General features: G+C 32.6%; 2 protein-coding genes across 2 annotated transcripts; both read left to right on the top strand.

The window, feature by feature from the left end:
- The first annotated feature begins 821 nt into the window (after positions 1 to 821).
- LOC111699273 (28S ribosomal protein S33, mitochondrial) lies at positions 822 to 6,752 on the top strand. Its single transcript, XM_023469901.1, has 6 exons — positions 822 to 914; positions 1,020 to 1,075; positions 3,195 to 3,249; positions 3,553 to 3,618; positions 4,709 to 4,806; positions 6,537 to 6,752. The coding sequence occupies exons 2-6, from the start codon at positions 1,029 to 1,031 to the stop codon at positions 6,664 to 6,666; spliced, it is 396 nt and encodes a 131-aa protein (XP_023325669.1). The 5' UTR covers positions 822 to 914; positions 1,020 to 1,028; the 3' UTR covers positions 6,667 to 6,752.
- On the top strand, positions 6,727 to 14,328 carry LOC111699272 (mpv17-like protein 2). Its single transcript, XM_023469900.1, has 8 exons — positions 6,727 to 6,835; positions 8,131 to 8,194; positions 8,761 to 8,843; positions 9,946 to 10,030; positions 10,261 to 10,312; positions 10,549 to 10,616; positions 12,973 to 13,056; positions 13,591 to 14,328. Exons 1-8 carry the CDS (start codon positions 6,742 to 6,744, stop codon positions 13,631 to 13,633), a joined length of 573 nt encoding a protein of 190 aa, XP_023325668.1. The 5' UTR covers positions 6,727 to 6,741; the 3' UTR covers positions 13,634 to 14,328.
- Positions 14,329 to 22,569: the final 8,241 nt, after the last annotated feature.

Raw genomic sequence — 22,569 nt, 5'->3', positions numbered from 1 at the left:
AAGGATAAGAAAACTCCTCTACAGTGCCTTCAAGATAATCAGGTTGGAACAAGTCAGTTAGGTTAGGGCACTAAGTTAAGTTACAATTAGTGATGTGCCTTCAGATGGTTCGTATTTCATTTCATTTCATATTTGCATTCGACTACAAAGCACGAGATAATACAAATAAAAAATCACAATTTACTATCTAGTTTGGACCCGCCTAACCAGAGTTGGTTGTTTTGATTTGTTGGCCCATTTGTGTCGTTTTTCTTTATAATTTATTTTTATTGTCAAAATTTAGCACAGTGTAAGAAAAGCAAATGTATTTTTAACAGTTTATTCTAAATTTAAGTTATGGGTAGGATTCTTTATCTTTTTGTACTTTTTACCCAATAACTTTTATTTTCCCAATTCAGCGGAAAAAGAAATACCAACTGATAACAGTGATACTTCACTGTATAAGTTTTCACAAATTTGGATAAGTTTTATTGAGTTTGATTATCTGAAGAAAGTTTTTTGGAAAGTATTTTAATACTTTTAAAGTTCCTAAGGAAGTTCCATCCTTTCCAAGAAAGTGAAATGATAAACTGAAGCTTTTAAGTGAGATGTTCTTATTAATAATATTTTTACGGGGCCTTAAAATTCAAATGTCTATAATCAAAATGTAAAAAGTTGAATAGAGTTAATTTTTACTAGCTCAAGTGCCCGGCGTTGCCCGTGGAATTTTAAAAACACCGGGAAAAAATTGTTTTTTTTTATGTTACGTTACCCCCAGGGTACCCATGGGTTTCCTTAAAAAATAGCTAATATCTATATATATATATTTCTTATAGGTTCCACAAGAGTGTCAAGCCCTGCGAATTGCGTTCTTTGAGTGTAAGCGTTCTCTCCTGGATATGCGAACTAGGTTTAGAGGCAGGAAAGGATATTAGGTACAAATATTTTATTTCCCATTTTACTCAGGACTTAAAAGTGACCTTCCTTTTAAAGAGGAAACGAAACCTTTATATGATTTATAATTTGGAAGTTATATTTAGATTTGCATTATGGCGGGAAAAATTGGAAAAAGCGTCAAATTGTTTTCCTACGCCAGGTAAGATGAATTGAGTTTAGGAGTTAAGAGTTTGTGTTCAGATCAGACCAAGGTTGTTTAGTGTTTATTAAAGTTGATTAATCTCGATGTAATGGACTCCGTAAATAACGTTACTAATCCCTACACTTGCTTCTATTTATGGAATCCACTGTCCATTACTTAGGAGACGACATTTTCCGTACATTGAAGCGCATCGAGAGTAAGCAACCTCTTTAAACAACCTTGGAACTGTCAGAATGAGATAGATTTTTTCTCTTTGCAGGAAGATTAACAAATCTTATTGGTCAACCCTTCTAGAAATCAACTTAACTGACCTTTATTAGTGAATATTTGAATCGTTAATCCCCATTTTTTTTTGGATTTGATAAACTCATCGGAAGAACAGGATCATCAGTTAAACTAATTCTGTTTCTTTAAAAACTCTAAGCTCAGAACAGATCAATAATTTCAAATAGTATCTCTTCATATAAAGTTGTAATCTCTGTTAGTTTGGATGTCCGATCATAACTCGCGAACCCCTTGACCGATTTGCCTCAAATTTTGTGAGAACCAAGGGAATTGGTTTTGAGATTATAATTTGAGTGGATAATTTACGACCAAGCGCGGGTCAACGGCGGGAGTAACTATGAGTATCCTGGGCAATGCTGGGTTCCCAAGCTGGTAGCCTAGTTTATACTGAATTTAATAGTCTGAGCATCAAATTCAAGGGGATTCTTCGGTTAAAATAGGGAGTAGTTCCTGTTTGGGATTTATTATTATTATTATTATTGTTTTGAACATTATTATACTACTTTAAAATTTGTAATAGTATGAAACTATTTTTATTATTATTATTATTATTGTTTTGAACATTATTATACTACCTTAAAATTTGTAATAGTATGAAACTATTTTTATTATTATTATTATTATTGTTTTGAACATTATTATACTACCTTAAAATTTGTAATAGTATGAAACTATTTTTATGTCGGAATCGTGCATTGTGTAGTTAAATAAAAGTTGTTTTTTTTTCTAGCACAGATTTATTACTTGTTAAAGGGAGAGATCGGCTCGGTATGGTAGTTGAACTGAAAGTGCAGAAGAGCGTTAAGTCGTTTGTAATTCACCAGTTGATTCAGTCAGCAGAAGAAATGTTGTTTCCTTAAATTTATTCGCAGATTATTTTTCTCAACCTGTTTGTATATGTGCAACTAGTTTGTAGATTATTTGTTACATGTTTTGTCGGTGTTAGGTTAGATCCCCAGCGCAACTTCCCCGAGACATCTTCCCCAACAGCAATTTCCCCAACAACCAATTTCCCCAACACTAACTTCCCCAGTCACTAATTTCCCCAACAGCAATTTCCCCAGTCACTAATTTCCCCAACAGCAATTTCCCCGTTCAGTAAAATAGCAACTTCCCCAACAAGTATTTCCCCATGCAGTAAAATATCAAATATTTCCGTTTTAAACATTATTCCAATGAACAAATGCAATTTTAAAAATTAAAAATTCGCAAATTTTTAAATGTGAACAAATCAATTGGATTAGAGTCGACAATGTTGGCAGTTTATACACTGTCCTCGAAGAAGAGAAATGTTCTGGTGGATCCCAATAAATATGATTACAACCTACAATCAATGTCAAGGGACAAATCTAAATCATTTTACTGCATGGGGAAATTGGTGTTGGGGAAGTTGCTGTTGGGGAAATTAGTGACTGGGGAAGTTAGTGTTGGGGAAGTTGCTGTTGGGGAAATTAGTGACTAGGGAAGTAAGGGTTGGGGAAATTAACGACTGGGGAAGTTGCTGTTGGGGAAGTTGTGACTGGGGAAATTGTGTTGGGGAAGTTGCGCTGGGGAAATGACCTAACACCGTTTTGTCCATGTTATTTAATAATTGTAAAACAAACGTTTCATTGGCTGACTTCATCAATAGGCGAAATATTATAAACAACTTTACGCTTTTTTTTTTTAAATTATACACCGTAAAAATGTCTCATTAGTATCAAATGAACCCTAAAGTTTTTCTCTATATTACTGCACTTTCAGCTCAACTACTAAGTTTAGTCAGTCTATCTCTTTAGGAGGGTTTGGTTTGAAAAAAAACTTCATATCTAAATATTTAATCTGATTTTAGGACATTACAGAGTAAGAGTGATTATGCGCTCAAGATGAATCGCCTTTCTAATCAGGTAAATCATTTATTTTTTATTAAAGAAATTGTCAACATTTTTTTATTAGGATTAACTGATGAGCTATATTGTTTTATAATTGATATTAGCTTTTCTAAGATTGAAGGGTTGGTCGTAATTATTATAATTGTTGTTGTTATAGTTTAAAGTTTATATAAACTCGTGTTCTAAAAGATGAAAAAAATGATAGCTAGGAATAACCTGTGATCAACAGAAACACATAGCACGATACCCATGGCGGCTGATCGCTATTCAAAAAAAAAAATTTAAGCCTTTGGTCAATTAATTTCGGAAAATGTTCAGATTTTTGGAGAAGTTTACCGACCTACGTCAGAGAAATCGGTGAATCTTGTTGAAAAATATTCTAAGGTATCAAATATCAATATATTTTTATTATAGTCGGATACGTTTCTATTGAGCTAAATTGTTGCGAATTTTATGGATTCGAATTCGGATTATAATTACTGATTTATTGACTCTTATTGTAAGGTGGATGTGTACATAACTTTTTTTTTGTTATTAAAGCAATAGATCTACATTTTTGAAAAGCCCTTGAAAAATGGATCTAACCATTTTTTGCCAGTTTTTTTTTTTAAACCTTCCTAGCACCTGAACTATTTAAGTTATCGGTTAAGCCTTAAAAAATTGGACTGAACATGCATTAATCTAGGCCTTTTTCTAGGGGGGGGGGGGCGTGGGATGCTATACATATATTCAAACCCCTTCCCCTGCTTTTATGGTGTGAATTACATGAAGGTGCAACAAAGGGTAGAAACGGGTCATTGACCGGCTATCCTTATCTGGTTTATCTAGATTTATTAAATACGATCACGTGATTTCTTCATATCTTTTATTTATTTTAATTATCAAATCAATAGTTTTCTTGGACTCCACGCGGAGCGACTAGGAAATTTTTGGACTTGAAAGTTACCCTCCATTGTTTTAGTGACATGTTCGATTCAGAAGTGTACCCTTTTAAAGCTTTCTCTGACCAAGAATGAGCAAGATATCAGGGTTTTAGTTTTGAAAATTGATTATTTTCTATTTATCTATGTGTTTTCTGATGGTCTCTGTTCATATACCCAGGGGCGGATACAAGGGGGCCGGCAGGACCTTTGCACCCCCTAACGGATTTAGAATAGCTTTTCAAAAGCACTTAAAGAAAGGAAAGAAATCCTAGTGCAAAACAGAAAAAAATATCTATCTTAAAAAAAGGTTTGCCTGCGTCGCGTCTTTTGGTTCCTAAATCTAGATTTTTTGTTCCGAAATAAATCTAGCACCCCCCTCACTTAAATCCTGTATCCGCCCTAACATATACCAGATAATGATTGTCTATAGTTTCTATATTATACTCCAATATAGGAGTCCTGAGAATCAACACCACATAAACAGTAACATATAAAAGACGAGGAACGTGAGTTATATGTACAGCACGGTTTGTTTACACTTTGATGTTTAGCCCCCCAACGAAGAGCGTGAGTTCTATGTACAATACTACCCTGCTGTAGAAGAAACAACAGAGCTGATGAGGGTCCTTAGAGATTACGGTCTTTACAGGTACAACTAGATTATATTCGTCAATATGGGGGTCTATCTAACTTGGATCCGGATCTGCACTGAAAAAAAATGGTCATAAACATATTTTTAAGTTCTACTGAATTTTTGTAATCCTATCCCGGCCCTTCTGTCGTACTTGAAAACCAGGATACGTTAAATCTCGTGTTTGATGTTCAAATGTGACACATGATACATCATTGTAAAGCTCTAATGCTCTACTTTAAGAATCAGCAAAAAAAAATGAAAATTTGTAAAAATTTCAATTTTTGGCAAAATCCAGTTTTATAGTAAAAATGTTTGCAAAAAATGCCCAAAAAATGAAAAATATACACTGTTGAAAAGCCCTTAACCATGCCATTTCAAATATGCAAAAAGAAATTTAAATAACCAGATGTGTAATTAAGAAAAACTAAAAATATGCACGTTTCTTTTTGCGAGTTGTATGCAAATAATTTGCAAAAAACTTCTTTGCAAAACTTTTGCAATCTGCTTCCTTATGTCATAGGCTTTTCAGAAAGATAAAAAATAACAAAATCTAACAGCGGAAAGTGGGTCAAAGCGAAGATTTATTTTGTTACAGGAAAAAGTAGTCATTCAGGCAGTTAATTTAAAAGTCCGGTTTTAGACCTAAAGGGAGGGCTATGGGTATTTAAAAATCTTTCGCTCTCTCTTTTTTGATAATAATTTCCCCCTTTAGATGTTAAAGTATGTTTGCAAGTGACTTAACATGTTTTAAAGGTTTTATTCTGAAATGTGGTCACATCAAGAATAGGTTCGAATCATGAAAAATAAACAGATTTCCTTTAATTCATACATACTGGAATACTGCTATAAGAATTCTTTTTAATGTACCTAGAGATACGCATAGGTACTTGATTGAAAGTATTTCACAATGTTTACATGTAAAAACTATGTTAGCTGCTAGCAGATGTGTGTCTTTCTATGAGACTATTGAAGCAAGTTCTAAGCTTTGCATTAGATTTCTTTCTAATTTATGTAAAAATGACCTCAACACAGTTCTTGGCAGAAATTTATTTTCTATTGCAAATGATTGTTCTGTAAATCTATCTGAACTTGGTAAAATGTTAGTTAAGAAACAAATGAAATATTTTGATGTCCCATTGGAACATGAATGGAAAGTTCCGGTTTTACAAGAACTTTTAAGTACAAGAATGAATAATTTATATGTTCAAGGATTCGATGATTACGTAATAACGGAAATGATAAATATGTTATGTAGTGAGTAAAAATCCATGTTTTCTATTTGTGCTTAATTTTGCATATTTTTCTCTTTTCTTTTGGAAACCTGTATTTTCAAAAAAAAATTTATTTAAACAAATTTAAGCTACACCATTTATATATGTATTTATATCTTTGTGTGTGAATAAATCTTTATAATAATATAATAATATTGTAACATAAAGGTCCAGGTAGAAGTAAAGATGGGGTTATATAAAGCATATAAAAGGGATTAAGTTGGCATGATACAGGCAAATAATGTAACGAGGGATCAAATCAACTCATAGTTTTAGTGACGTCCTACTTCCTTCCACTAAACCATTTTGAAGTGAATATACTAAGCCTTAATGGATTGTGACTTTAAGATTTGCAATGATTGTATTATTTACATTTTGAGCCTACATGTTCATATTTGAACGACATAACCCTTGAATCTTAATTGGAAGCCCTTTTTTCCAATTTTGTTGCAAATAAAAGTTATTTAATTTCAGGGATGAATATGAAGATTTCAAGGAAGAGATGGAGAGACAGAGAGCTCTACGCGGTAAGATAAAGGTTCGACCCAAGTGGAAGGACGGAGTTAAACCGGAGAAAGTTGTTGATATCAGATACGACGACTAGTCGGGTATTTTTCCAATTTTATTTTAGTCATAAAATGTTAGAGAACGGTGGAGCCGATTAATTAAGCTGCCCCTCATGTTACAGAATATTAATATGTGGAGAATGGTTCAGAAAATACATCACACTTTTGGGAAGAATCTTCTCCTGGCTAATACACTCAGTTCTGGAGGTAAATGGTTACATTAGTTCAATATGCCGAGTTATTTTGGACATGCTAGAATTTACACATTAGTCTGCTATTTTTTATTTTAATTACAAATCGTCTGTTTTGCGATAGACATTTTTTTAATATCACTTAGTGCCAAATTTTGTAGAACCGATATTCGTAAACATTTTTTTAGTCAAAGAGTTGTTTCTCCATGGAATGATTTACCCTGTGATATAAAAACTGCACCAACGTTAAATACTTTTAAATCCAGATATGATAAATATGTAAAAAATTTCTAATTTAGTTTAATTTGTTGGGACAAAAAGAGCCGAAAAAAGATTACTTTAAAAGAAAACAGAAAGGCCAAATAAGAAAAAAAATCTAAGAAAATTTTTTTTAAAAACATGTCAAAAAATAAAAAAAGAAAAAATGAAAACTCTACCAAAAGAAAAAAATAAATGTTCCTTATTTTTAATCTTGATTCACTGGATATTCGTAATTATTGAATATAATATACTCTGTATATTAATGTGATATATGCATCCATATGAATATCATGACAACAATCTGAAATTTTCTTATATACTCCGCCAGGAGTCCTGAAAATAATCCAAACATAAACATGTTTGGCAGGTCTAGAAAAGTGTTTATTTTTAATTTTTAGATAGATTTAACAATTTAATTTGTGAATTTTAATGCCCTCATAATAAAAAGCAGATTAATCTAATTTTAAACAAAATATATTAAAATTTTAATGAAGATCATGGTGAAAAAAATATTTTTAACCCTATCCCTGCTATGATACGCTGAGGTGGGGNTCCAAATATGACAAATGATACAGCGTTGGAAAGCGCTTATGCTTTACTTTAAGAATCTTAAGAAAATTGCAAAAATTTATTTTTTGCAAAATCCAGTAATATAGTAAAAATGTTTGCAAAAAAATGTCCAAAAAAAGATAAAATACACAATTTTAATAAAAACTAAGAAAAACAATGGAGACCTTTTTCATTATTGATCCAACAAAGCTTGAAAAGGCACAGATAAGAATTGACCCGTGGCCGAATTTAAAGAATTTGAGCGGCGGTTTAAATTTAAGCCGCGGTTTAAATATGGTTGGTTTTACTTAAAATTGTATCAAATGTTTCAAGATTAAAGTCGGCGCTTAATTTAAACCGGGTTTTGGTGGATTTAAACCGCGGCTTAAATTCTTTAAACTTCATCTCCGGTCACTCTTTAATTAAATGAACGTCGTTGGAATTCACCTACAGTTCATGTTAACTAAATTTTAGCTGAAAGATTTTAACGCCGTTATTTAGGATTGCTGGTTGTAGGGGATTTAATCCAACAAAGACGGGAAGGACATAAATTTGATGTTAATAGGTTAGAATTGATTTTGTATTCTGATGGAAAAAAATTGAAAAAATGTTCGAGCAGCAGTGGTTTGGAAAAATAAAAACTGAAATATCAATTAAAGGATTTGACTATCGACTTATCTCGACCAGTTTCTATCATGTTATAAAAAAGTAAATGTTTTTTTTCTCTTTTCAAAAACAAAAATTAGATCAAATTAATTTTTATTGACAAGACAAGAGAGCATAAGACAAAAAAGCAGTAATAGTGAGGACAAGAGCATAAGTGAAATATAAAAACTTATTTGCAACCCTTCATGATGTCAATTGTTCCAACCTTATATATTCGTATTTCACACGAAATTTTAAAAATATAATTTCTTAGGTATTTGCTAATGGAACCTCACAAATATGATAAAATATAAATCTTATGAGGATAAAAATGTGAAAATGGAAATTCTTAAACTCGATAATATAATCTTGATGCATTTTTAACTCAGGCCTGCGTCCTTCGTTGAAGAATACATCAAGATTATTTCATCTCGTTTAAGATTTTTTTTATAACATTTTTTTCCTCACAAGATTATCTTATTGTAGATGTTTACGAATGTGCACAGTTGGATTAAGTCAGGGTCCTCCACATCATTATTTTTACATTTTGCTGGATAAATACCTTCCAGGCAACTCAGGATTATATTTTTAACTTGAATTCATTTGATCTCTTTTTCTCGCTTAGAATCCTGGATCTCAGATCCCCTCCAAGGTATCCTGGATCTCAGATCCCCTCAAAATTATCCTGGATCCCAGATCCGCACTGAGAATCCTGGATTCTTGATCCACCCGGAGAATCCTGAGGCCAAATTTAAAGAATTTGAGCGGTGGCTAAAATTTAAGCTGTCGCTCAAATATGGTTGGTTTCACATAAAATTGTATTCAATGTTTCAAGATTTAAGCCGGCGCTCAATTGAAACCGGTTTTTGGCGGATTTAAGACAAGGCTCAAATTCATTAAATTCGCACACTGAATTCTTGATCCGCCCTGAGAATCTTGAATTCTTGATCCGCCCTGAGTATCCTGGATTCTTGATCCGCCCTGAGTATCCTGGATTCTTGATCCGCCCTGAGAATCCTGGATTCTTGAACCATCTTGAGAATCCTTGATATTTGATCCGCCCTGAGTATCCTGGATTCTTGATCCGCCCTGAGTATCCTGGATTCTTGATCCGCCCTGAGTATCCTGGATTCTTGATCCGCCCTGAGAATCCTGGATTCTTGATCCGCCTTGAGAATCCTTGATACCTGATCCGCCCTGAGTATCCTGGATTCTGGATCCGCCCTGAGAATCCTGGATTTTTGATCCGCCCTGAGAATCCTGTGTTCTTGATCCGCCTTGAGAATCCTGTATAATTGATCCGCCCTGGGAAATCATGATCTGAGATCCGCCCCAGAAATCCTGGATTATTTAATGTTAATCCGCCAAGAGGAACAGTGGAAGATTTTCTGAAATTCATAAACCCCAATTTGGAACTGAAAATCCTATTTTCCTATTTTGACGACCTCTCTTTTGCATACTATTCTTACCTTTTTCAAAATGAAAAAAAGGGGGGGGGGATACTAAAAATGATTTACTAAAAAATTTTAATTATTATCAGTTTTTGTTGCGTCCTGACCTCAACCCGTCCAAGAAATATTTAACTGTAATCTTGCGAATTTTTTTGCCGAAAGCAAAAACATTTTCATTTTTATTTTTTTCTACCGAACTGATCTAAAATCCTGATGTAAGGTAGAACTGGAAAAGTTGTATTCAAGAAGATTATGTTCGATCAAATATTTGCAGCACCATTTTTCGCCATCACATTCATATATGGGTAATTATTTACACTTGCATAGTACGCCGTTACGGTGAATTCAAGAATACAGTGTAATGCCGTAAGGTTGATGAATTGTAGCTGACATGTCTCTAAAAATTGTCAATAAAAGAACCACATTAGTTGCTAAAAAATCCTTGAATTTTCTTTATTAAAAGACAACACATATTCTATCGTTTTCTGTTTACCACCGTAAATTAATAGAATATATTTGACTGGTATGTTTTCAGTGCTAGTTTGTTAGAAGGAAGATCTTTAGGCTATTGTTGGGCTGAATTTAAGGAAATGTTATTATTCTTGAAATAGTTGAAAAATGAATTTTAAATATTATGAGGGATGCATATTTTGAAAATGATTTTTGAAGATGACATCACCTGGCAAGGTCTTTTCTCCCTTTTTATAATTTAACACAAGTAAATTCCTTTATTTTTTTAAGTAGTTTTGACAATGAATAAACCCTGCAAATAGTGGTTCTAGTATATTTGATGAATAATATAGAACCCTGAATATTGACTCAGACCAAGTTTCCGACGATATATCTGTTTGATTGGTTAATCTGGCCTCCAACTCAGTTTATCAACTTCAGGTAATGTTTTCAACTCTTCCAAACTAAGGGATGTCATAAAGTTCAACTAAAAGTATCATACTAGTTTGCCATCACCTAGTGCCCAATGCCCATTCATGAAATTGATATCATAAAAATTGAGGAATCAGCTCAAGGAGTATGGAATATAAGGGAGATAGGAATAGGGTTTCCATTCGCAAAACTTTTGCGCAATTTTTGCGGAACGAAACGTAAAATTTTTCTTTCTTTGCGCATCAGTTTTGCGCGAAAAAATAGCAAATTGCGCAATCATTCGCAAAAGTCATTTCGCGCAAAATTACCCTATTCCGCTTTTGCGAAACTCAAGTTTTGCGCAATTCCGCAACTATAGTTTTGTGCAATTCCGCAATTTCGTAAAAATCTAACGGTTGGTGACGGTGTGTGTTTCTTAGAATTCAATTCTGGAAAAATCTTGTTTTGTAATGTTTTCCTTTTGGTCACTTTTACATAATTGACCAATGACAGTTAAGAAAAGTTCAAATCTCACAATTTTCTCGACAATTTTAGTTTTGGCATGCATATTTCCTAAAAGTGGATTCTTCAGGCATTGGTTACTTTCTTGCATTATTTTATATGAGATTAAAAAGATTTCAGAAATTTCTATTTTATTAATTTTGGTCCCTTAATTTAAACTTTTTGTAACTGGAAGTGAACAATTAATTCTAAGCTTAGAATATCAATTTTTGACAATTTGCCTAAAAAGTTACATTTTGCGTAAAACTTGTGGTTTTGCGCAATTGCGCAAAACTAAAATTTCGTTTCATGCGCAACTTTCGCAAAAAATATTTCCGATTTTGCGCAACTTGTGCAAAAAAATAGCGCAAAACTCATTGCGTTTCATGCGCAAAAATAGCACAAAAAATTTGCTCGAAAATAGCGCAAATTTTGCGCAAAAGATTTAGCCATTTCGTGGAAACCCTAGATAGGAACGACGCGGCCCGCCCTACCATATGATTATACATGCTTTGCAGACGGGGCACTTCACTTGATAAAGAGTTTTTTAATTTTTAAATGTGGTTTGTTCATATACCATTAAAAAAATACGCTTGTACTGCTCAAACTTATGCATCCAAAAAATGTTCCATCTGCAAGGCATGTATAATATATTATGGTAGGGCGCTCCGCGTCGTTTCTATCTTCCTCATATTCCATACTCCTTGAATCATCAAAAGATTTTAAGCACAACATTTGCAAAAACAGATTTTTCAGAATATTCAGCAAGATCATAGAACTCCGAACTGAACTTTAATTAGATTTGATTTCCGTTCAATTTCTGTTTGATTTCCTTTAAATTTCTGTTTTATTTCTGATTAATTTCTGTTTGATTTCTGATTAATTTCCGTTTGATATCTGTTTGATATCTGTTTGATTTCTGTTTGATTTCTGATTAATTTCTGTTTGATATCTGTTTGATTTCTGTTTGATTTCTGATTAATTTCTGTTTGATTTCTGATAAATTTCTGTTTGATTTCTGTTTGGTTTCTATTTGATTTCTGATTAATTTCTGTTTGATTTCTGTTTGATTTCTGTTTGATTTCTGTTTGATTTCTGTTTGATTTCTGTTTGATTTCTGATTAATATCTGTTTAATTTCTGATTAATTTCTGTTTGATTTCTGATTTATTTCTGTCTAATTTCTGTTTGATTTCTGTTTGATTTCTGTTTGATTTCTGTTTGATTTCTTTTAAATTTCTGTTTGATTTCTAATTAATTTCTGTTTGATTTCTATTTGATTTCTCATTGATTTCTGTTTGATTTCTGTTTGATTTCTACTAAACTTCTGTTTGATTTCTACTAAATTTCTGTTTGATTTCTGATTAATTTCTGTTTGATTTGTATATTATTTGTTTGATATCCAACTGGTTTTCTATTTGAGTTAATTTAGATGGTTGACGATAAATATATTATCTATTCTAGTTATGTACCTGCCCAGTACCGTGTACTGTACCTGAATATATTATCTATTCTAGTTATGTACCTGCCCTTTACCGTGTACTGTATGTGAAAATGTTATCTATTTTAGTTATTTACCTGCCCAATACCGTGTACTGTACGTGAATATATTATCTATTCTAGTTATGTACCTGCCCAATACCGTGTACTGTACGTGAATATGTTATCTATTCTAGTTATGTACCTGCCCAGTACCGTGTACTGTACGTGAATATATTATCTATTCTAGTTATGTACCTGCCCAATACCGTGTACTGTACGTGAATATATTATCTATTCTAGTTATGTACCTGCCCAATACCGTGTACTGTACGTGAATATATTATCTATTCTAGTTATGCCCCTGCCCAATACCGTGTACTGTAAGTGAATGTTATCTATTCTAGCTATGTACCTCCCCAATACCGTGTACTGTACGTGAATATGGTGACCGTTGTCTGGGATGTTTTCCTATCTTACATAAAACACAGGAAACCAAAAAAACCTAAATAAAAAAAAACAGTTTTTTGTCTTTCTAGGGGGAAAATGTATCTATGGGTCGGATCAAATTAAGATTTTAAAAAGAATTTGACTGAAATGCAGCCCTGGAGGGTTATAAAGGATTACTTGACAATAAAAAATACTGGCAAATTTCGCCTCAAAAAAACAATTTTCTCATACCTGTATATTTGCAAATATTATCAAGATTAATTAATTAATCTATATAATAAACATAAGACAATATATGTTGTGTAATGCGTATAGCCGACCAAACGGCCGGACTGATTGGGCTGATATTTTTTTTGGACACTCATGGGTGGGCGGGGAGTGTTATAGGCCAAAAAATTTGAAATTTCTTTTTTTCAAAATTTAAAAAAAATTTCACGGGCAACGCCGGGTCTTTCAGCTAGTAAGTTATAAAATTGGAGTTTGTGGCTAGAAATTCGGTTTTTTTATTTGGGTCTAGAATGTAATCAAAATTTATTAATGCATCGGAAAATTATAAGTTTCTTTGGTTTTTGTAGGGATGAAATTGTAGAAAATATTGAACGAAAAGACAAGAACTGAATTCTTCAATTCGTGTTCACTTCTCACAGCTGAACTTGGAGTGGGATGTAACAAGTAGTAACCCCTCCTTCTCGAAGGAATGATCGGATTCATTCTACATGCATTCCATATCTTGTCTTAATCTGTATTTGTACCAAGACCAACAAACAATTTAAAGTTATATAGGCGGCTTTAGGGGGGTTGGGGGTTGCAGCAGTCCATTACCCCCCATGATTAAAATCAAAATTTAGTTTAGGAAGGGTTGCTTTTCATATGATTACAAGACTTAAACCCCCTAATTTAAGGGGAGGGGGGGTTGCAGCAGTCCATTACCCCCATGATTGAAATCAAAATTTAGTTTAGGAAGGGTTGCTTTTCATATGATTACAAGACTTTAACCCCCTAATTTAAGGGGAGGGGGGGTTGCAGCAGTCCATTACCCCCATGATTAAAATCAAAATTTAGTTAAGGAAGGGTTACTTTTTATATGATTACAAGACTTTAACCCCCTAATTTAAGGGGAGGGGGGGTTGCAGCAGTCCATTACCCCCATGATTGAAATCAAAATTTAGTTAAGGAAGGGTTACTTTTTATATGATTACAAGACTTTAACCCCCTTATTTACCAAACTTCGTTAACCATAATAAAGTCAGCCTATAACAGGTTGTTTTATTGCTCTATTATGATGATAATTTGTAATATATTTGAAAAATCGGTTTTTTTTACTCATTATTATTTCCGCAAAATTTCATGTTTCGCTTTATGTAAATTGAACTAAATCTTCCATTCGCAATGAAGGTATTAACTTAATAATCCCTGGAACTTTTTCAATCATTACATATTTTCTTTAAAAATTATTTTAAAGTAAATTCTTTATCACTTCTGCATTCTATAAATTTGCAATCCTTTAAACACTGATAATAAAATCAAATTTGGCTGAAATTTTGGTGGATATGTGTTTGAACTACTGCCGCTCGAACTATTGTTCGTTTGAACTATTGTTCATTTGCATTACTGATATGACGTCCTATCCTGTAGTTTAAATTAACATAATATTTGCTCGTTTGAACTATTTTCTTTAAAAATCAGCAACTTTATAATAATTTGAGAGCTCAAGCATCATAGCTTTGGCTCTAAGTGTCTAAAAAATTGAAACTAAATTGCTGCTTAGATGCTTACAAAATCAATTCTAGAAATAACTCTTATGGGACTAAGAAATTCATTTCTAATACAGTACTAATCGGCATGCATGTGGGATGCATCGCATCTTCGCATCGCATCTTCATGATAACTATTAAAAATAGATTTATGTCAACTTTTTGTTTTGTCATTAACGAATCCATATATAGGGTAAAAGTTGATTTGTGTGCATTTTTTTATGCATGTTAGATGCATGCTCTCAAACTTTTTTTTAAATATCAACCTAATATAGATTTATATTTTCTGGTTCAATGAAACGATTTTCAGGCCAAAGTTCAGGTTTATGCATCCTATGCATGCAAAACAAACCTATGAATTGCAGGCTAAATTCACCAGTAGCATGCAGAATGCATTCTGACCAATACTAGCAAGTTAGATTTTATGTACCGAAATATTAGTTATTTATTTAACAGTGAAGCGATATTTTAAGTCAAAAACACTTATCTAAATCTATCATCTAATCATCTCTTTGTGTCTTAGTGGTAGCTAAAAATGGGGCAACTTCAGGCATCTGTAATTTTTCAACAAGTTTCTACATAGTACATACCAATAATTATTTCCTACAGTTCGCCACAGTCTTTACTTATTTAATTTCAAATACTGTGGAAACAAATTCAGTTTTAAAACGTTCCCTAGAAAGATAAAATGAATATTTTTTTCAAATTTTTTTTAGCTGATTATTAATGAATACTAGCAAGAAAAACCTTACAACTTTTTTTCATTTTGTCAGCCACAAGAAGAAGTTGTCAACTTTGCAGCTAACAATTTCATTAAAAAAAATCATATACTAATATACTAAGCAGGGTGGTTTAGTGTTTTAATGGATTTCATAATAGAGTGTAAAATAACTCCGGGAATGGAACTATTTGAACAACAAAATTTCACTGAGCATATCATATTGACAAGAACTGAAGAAGGACATGAGAAGGCTTAAACTAACTTAAATTTCTCTCTACAGAACTCATGTACACCACAAGTACTCAATGACATAAGAACAGCTAATGTTCACAACAAAATTTCACTGAGCATATCATATTGACGAGAACTGAAGAAGGACATGAGAAGGCTTAAACTAACTTAAATTTCTCTCTACAGAACTCATGTACACCACAAGTACTCAATGACATAAGAACAGCCAATGTTCACAACTGACCTAGTTAATCTATATAATAGGAATATCTTGAAAACATCTCTGTACATTTATATCTTTCAAGATGCAAAATGTCGTCTTATGCGCAATCTATCTTTATCTAAGATTTGAGTTGCTCCAAAAATTTGTGATCGAGCAGTTCAACTGTTATAACGTTTATTGGATACTAACAAACAGACAGCAAAGTATATATATATAATGGTTACTATCCAATCCAAGGTCTAATCTAGAGATAGGCGCATTCGGATTTTTTTTTTCATTTCTTTGTTCATCGTTCGTGAACGACCCAGTTTGTTCCTATTTTTAATCGTTCAAAAACAAATTGAATGAATTCGTTCTCAAAACGATAGTTCATTTTCCATCTCTTTCGCTTATTTTCTTGCTGAATAATCGTTCAGTAACATCGTTTGTTCAATAAATTAAAAATAACGAACAAAATTGTAATCTGTAAATTCTTTTTGTTTTTTTCGTTCGTTTTTAAAGCACAATCATTTTTGCATTTCTCTAAACGATCCAAGTTGTTAGTCAATTGTTTTTTTCTGAACAAAATCATTTTCATTTGTTTTTTAAAATCTAGTTTGTTCAAATAAATCGATGCCCATCTCGAGTCTAACCATCAGTGCGTAATGTTACCATTACTCAGCGGGGTTCGCATATTAAATAACAAATTTGAGTCAGTTTCCTATCATTTAGTTCAGAATCTAAACACATATCATGTAAACACTACACGAGGTTCCCATAAAGGAAGACCAACAATTCTTTCATGGATGAGCCTGTATTCAATGTTCATTTTTATTTCTTCAGTATCCAGCTCTTTTTTGGGAGTTTCGTGAAAACTAAAAGAAAGTCCCAAAAACGTAGATTCATGTTATAGCGCCTTTAATAATCGTGTTTAATCTATGTTTTTTTTAATCTATATTCTATATTCAAAGTTTCTTAAAGGGACTGTAAAGGAAAAATTAAAGGGGGTATAGGATAAAACCCGAGAATCTCAGGCGTTGAACGATACATATAAAACATCTATCTGATGTTTCCCTCACGAGAAATTGATAAAAAAAAACTGTGTCAAATTTATACAATTTTGTAAAAAAGTTGTAGGTTAGAACAGATCATTTTCAGCAAATACGCAACAAATCTGAAAACGATTATATCCCACAGGAGCCGGAGAATCTCAGGTTTGCTCCTATCATAACTTTTTAATTTATATTTTGCATTTTTAATAGATATAACAGACAATATTATTTCATTTCTTCTGTATAATCCGTTTTACGTGACCAGAACTTCAGCCAATGGCAGTGCAGTACACTGGTCACGTGATTTCTCGAGACAAGAACATCAGATAGATGTCTTACATGTATCGTTTCGGTGCGTTCTGTAGTAATTTGCAGCACGTAAAAACCGAAGGTATATCTTTCTTATTGGGATAAAGGATATAGAGTGTACCGTTGTGACTCAGACACTGTACAGTGTACACATTGAGTTTAGGGTAACTTGATATAAACGTCAGTCCCATTGAGACCCATCCCCCCCATTATTCTGACAGTGATTTATCTAACCGTGCCCATATATTCTAGCCCGTTCACATCAACCAGTTATTGATAAGATAATTAAAAATTAAAGGAAGGTGGGCCTCTACACCACCCCCCCCCCCTCATTCTCACAGAGATTTATCAAACCGTGCCACTGGCCTCACGCTCTCTAGCAAAAATCGTCGAGAATTTTGCTAATTAATTATAAAAATTTAAAGTTAATAAAAAGTGCTTTATTGCTAAAATGTAAATGTAAAGGGCAACAGAAAAGCATAAGTGAGATAGAGCGGTAAAACCTAAGCTAAGGGTGTAGCAACACTTCAAGTCAACCCGGTCTTAAAAATTGATGAGACTGTTAATAAGCTGAACCTATGTGGTGCCCTTATATTCTATGCTCATTCTTAACAACTAGTTTTTGATGAGATACTTAAAAATTAAAGGAAGGTGGCCTATTTCTTTTCTTCTTCTAATTTCCGTGAATGTGATTTAGTTGAGATAAAACACAACGCTTTAAAAACACAAGTCTCACCGAATATATACAAAGCAAGCAGTGTGTCATTATACAGGGTGTCCCAAAAACATGGGAATTCAGTGACGAATTGAATATCGTCTTTGTTATGAATTAGCATGGTAATACCTAATTTCAAAAGCCATAATATTATTATGTCTGTTAGAGTTTATTGTATGAAAAGGGTAAAAGACTGTAAAGAATTGTTTTATAATGTCTCCGCAAGATGAACAGTGAAGACGGACAAGTTTACTCTATTTATATACTGTCTTGTTTTACTAAGTACAATTGTATGCAGTCCACACATAAACAAACAAATTCTAAACCAGCAGACGAAAATCTTACAGAGTACAGCTTTCTCAGTAGGTATCACTAAACTTAATCAAAGAATTCTTTAAAAAGACGATATCGAATTCGTCACTGAATTCCCATGTTTATTGGGACACCCTGTATGTATGATCAGACTGTTAAAATGTTTTCTTTAAATGAGCTGGCCTTGTAAAATTTTACTGTGATCATGAAATGCAACTCCATGACCTTTTCTCTAAGGCCTCTTTTCTATGCTCAGTGAAGTTTTTTTAATCTTTTTCAAACTTTGTTTACAACCATTTATTGTACTGCAGTTTTCTGGTATAGAATATTAGTAAAACTTAAAACATATTATAAAGCTCTTTGCTCATATGTATATCAGCTCTAAATTCGAAGTTTTTTCTTTCAAAATTAAAGAATTTATATAAATAAATTGGCTGACATTTTTCTTCGGAAACTGTTAAAAAATCGGGGGGGGAAATGTCTCAAAAATTCGAATTTTTTTTTCACGGGCAGCGCCGGGCATTTCTTTGTAGTTCTTTGTAAAACGTCTCTTCGCTCATGTTTATATGATTATATAAAATCGAGTATTTTTCAAAATTAGATCTTTTAAAAAAGTGTTTTAAGAATTCCACGGACAACGCCGGGCACTTCAGCGAGCATGTACATATTTATATGTACATATTTACATGTACATATTTATACGTATGTACGTACAATGTTCGTCGTACATATTTACATATACATATTTATATGTGTACATACATAATTATATGTATGCTATAGCTGGCTAAACGGCTAATGTTAAGTCCGGTGACAATAGTGACAAAGGCTAAAATAAAATTCCCCGAAGTGTTTTAAAATTTCACAGGCACCGACGGGCACGGGCACTATAGTAAATAAATAAATAATTACCCCTTTTTTAAATTGAAAACTGATCAAGTACGTAGCATCAACAATTTGGCACAAAAACCAATAACAATAATAGAAAAGGTGAGCCTTATTATTTTCTTATATTTGCACAAAAAATATTTTTTTTTCATTTTTGATTTTTATAAATTCGTTTTGCTGTGAGAAATGGGCGAGGGGGATGCTGAGAACAAAGGCAAAGGTTATAGTACAGATACTGATAGCTGAGAGGGGGGTCGGGGGAAGGGGGGGTCATCATTTGTTTTGTTGATGCAGGGTGGGGTCACATTTGGACAAAAGACAATTAAAGCATTCTATTTGCTAAATCTATATATGGCATTATTTCAATCTCACGATTTCTTCACCAAGAACTATGTGAACCCCCCCCCCCCTTCATTCGCGCTGATTACCCCCGGTCCCCCGATCCGAATTACGGGGAAAATTGTCCCCCGTTGAGAATCCTCAGAATCTAAGTAGAAAATGTTGAAGGTGGTTAATCTGTTTCTTAAAAAATGTTAAATTAATAATTTTTTTATTAGCCGGTTCTTTGCGTAGAGAGCCTACCCCCTTTCCACACAATTTTAGACATTAAAACCAAAGTTTGGAGACAATTGCCGATATCTTTTAAGTAGGTTGATTAGACACTTTGAAAATTATAATTGTCTATAGAAGAAATAATGTGATAATTTGATAGAAAGACGACTTTTGCGAGGAAAGCTTTTTTTTGCGTTTTCCCCCTTCAATTATATATTGCAGAGCTAAATCCACATTTACTTACAGTGAATCCCAAATATATGAATACATAGACCGTCATAAGTTTTTTGATAATTCTAAACAAACTTCTTTTTATGTTTAATTCAAGATAAATTAACAGCCCTGAAATATGAATGCAATTGATTTATTAATATTAAACTCATTTTTCCACGGCATTTGATCTTAAATACGTAATACGACATTTTAAAAAACTGGCTATGTATTCATATATCTGGGATTCACTGTATGTAAACTAAAAAATTTAGATGTTTTAAAATTGGTTTTGATGTCTGAAATTGTTTTGAAATGATTAAAACATATACATGCTGTATTGCTCTCATTTTTACTAAATGTTTTTTATATAATTCGTTATCATCATTCAGTCTACAATAAATCAATATAAAACAATTAACACTAAAAAAGGATAATTTTTGAGAAGTGTGAATTCAACCTTGATGATTATAATTTATTGCAAAAGGGCAAGAAAATATGCACAATGCTATGTTAAGTTAGGTTGTACTAGGGGGACGCTAAGTTTTTAAAAGAATTTTTGAAAACTTATAAAGTACAAAGACAATGCAAGCATGTATACAATGTCGTTTTTCAAGCATATTTGAATCAAGTCTTTGTTTCAAACTTAAATTTTCTCATCCCTATATCTTTGCAACCTGGTGATGTAAACCATTGATATTCCAAAAAATTAATTGATCTAACAGAATTCACAGTTTGAAATATCTAAGGTCTACGACATATATATGGATAGTAAAAATCAGAGTTTTTTTTAGAAAATGTAGGGTTCTTAAATAAATATCTGATGAAAACCTTGGTATATTCAGTACAAATTTGGGGTCCCCAATGAAATTCTGGAGGTCTCCAATAAAAATCTGGATGTTTGTAGTGAAATCTTGAAGTCTGCAATGCAAATCTGGGTTCTCCAAAGCAAATCTGGAGGTCTGCATTGCAAATCTGAAGGTCAGCAATGAAAATCTAGAGGTTTGTAATGAAAAGTTTGAAGTCTGCAATGCAAATCTGGAGGTCTGCAATGAAATTCTGAAGGTCTGAAATGAAAATCTGGAGGTCTGCAATGAAAATTTGGAGGTCTGCAATGCAAATCTGGAGGTCTACAATGAAAATCTTGAAGTCTGCAATGATAATCGGGAGGTCTGCAATGAAAATCTGGGTACTCCCGTGGTCTTAGATCGTTATTAATCCAATGATAATGATTTTTCCCCGACTCCCAAGAAAGTGTTTTCATCTTGTGTAAATGTTCATATCTGAAATCTTTTCATCTATTTATTTTTATTATCCCTTGTATTCTTCGATCAGTTTAGATTTGATTTTATTTTTAAAGAATTTTTCTAGTTTTTGTCACAAACTTTGATTGTTTAATCCTCATAACTCAACAACTACATTTCAAACTATGAATTATATTAGATTAAATATTCCAAGTTTGAAATATCATAGGTTTACTGCATCCGGTTCGATAAAGGGAATTTTAAAAATTGGAGTTTGTGGCAAAAAGTGAATTTCTTTGGAATCAACAGAACCAATACTTGAAGAGTTTGTTCCAATAAGGACCAAAAAGCAATTAAACCTTGTGCTTCCCTATAATTAGTCCTATACTAAATAAAAGAAAAAAATTGGAACTTTAATATAAGTAAAAGTTAAAGCAGTTGATTAATCCTAATGTCTACAGGTTTAAAAGAATTTATGTGAAAGGTCGGTTAAAGAACACTTGAATGGTACAAGAGTTCTGCAATATTGTAAAAGCATGCAACCTTTAAACACTTGTACTTGCAGGCTAAAAAGTAAAAAAGAAAAATAGGGTGATCAAATTTGCATATACAGTGATAACCAAAAAACCGTGGAACAATTATATGGTGTAAACAGACCCCTCACTTAATTATTGATTTAGTAAGTGTCTAGTAAAACTATTTGCTTTTTAACAGCATCAAATACACAGTATTGTTATAATGTCGTCTTCTCATTCTAATGTTTTCTGGTTTTTAATATTATTGTACTTTTCTTTCCAAATGGTAACAAAAAATTGTTTGTTTTTATTTTCACTGGAAATTCACATGAAAAAAGTAGGCTATTAAGTGGGCTTTCTCTTTGTGATGCCACACTAAATCTCTGTTAAGACCCATTTCCATGTTTTAATAATTTTATGTCTTAATTGAAATGTATAAAAAAACTTGAAATGGCTTGAAATATAATTATAAATATTGTTGTGCATGGCTTGTATACCCATTAGGGATTAGACTCCTTCTCTCAGCTACACCAGGCTGAAGATCAAGTCTTGTTTTATTCTATGTTAAAGGACCAAAGAATCAAGATCGACCTAAATGTATAATGTCAGTTTACAAAATCAACAATAGAAATTTCGAAATTTGATTATTTTAGCACAAAATACTAAATTTTGCAAAGCATATGAAAAGAAGTATTGTTCAGAAAACGTCTGTCCTTCGCTTAATAAGTGGGCGTTGTTGATTGTACTTTCACCACAAAAAATTAATTAACTTTGTTTTAAAAGTCGTAAAAATGGAATTTAGAACACCGAATCCCTGGCCTCTCTAAATGTACTTAACAAAAGAATTCT

The sequence above is a fragment of the Eurytemora carolleeae genome, unplaced genomic scaffold (genome assembly GCF_000591075.1).
Source record: "Eurytemora carolleeae unplaced genomic scaffold, Eaff_2.0 scaffold326, whole genome shotgun sequence".
Taxonomy (NCBI): Eukaryota; Metazoa; Arthropoda; class Copepoda; order Calanoida; family Temoridae; genus Eurytemora; species Eurytemora carolleeae.
This window is presented reverse-complemented; position numbering and strand designations above follow the sequence as displayed.

Bases quoted from the DNA above. Each gene is read 5' to 3' on its own strand.
- LOC111699273 (XM_023469901.1), top strand. From the start codon at position 1,029: ATGGCGGGAAAAATTGGAAAAAGCGTCAAATTGTTTTCCTACGCCAG. The intron at 3,250-3,552 runs GTAAATCATTTA...GAAAATGTTCAG, and splicing joins TGAATCGCCTTTCTAATCAG to ATTTTTGGAGAAGTTTACCG. The intron at 4,807-6,536 runs GTACAACTAGAT...ATTTAATTTCAG, and splicing joins AGAGATTACGGTCTTTACAG to GGATGAATATGAAGATTTCA.
- LOC111699272 (XM_023469900.1), top strand. From the start codon at position 6,742: ATGTTACAGAATATTAATATGTGGAGAATGGTTCAGAAAATACATCAC. The intron at 10,031-10,260 runs GTAATTATTTAC...GTATGTTTTCAG, and splicing joins GCCATCACATTCATATATGG to TGCTAGTTTGTTAGAAGGAA. The intron at 10,313-10,548 runs GAAATGTTATTA...ATATTGACTCAG, and splicing joins ATTGTTGGGCTGAATTTAAG to ACCAAGTTTCCGACGATATA.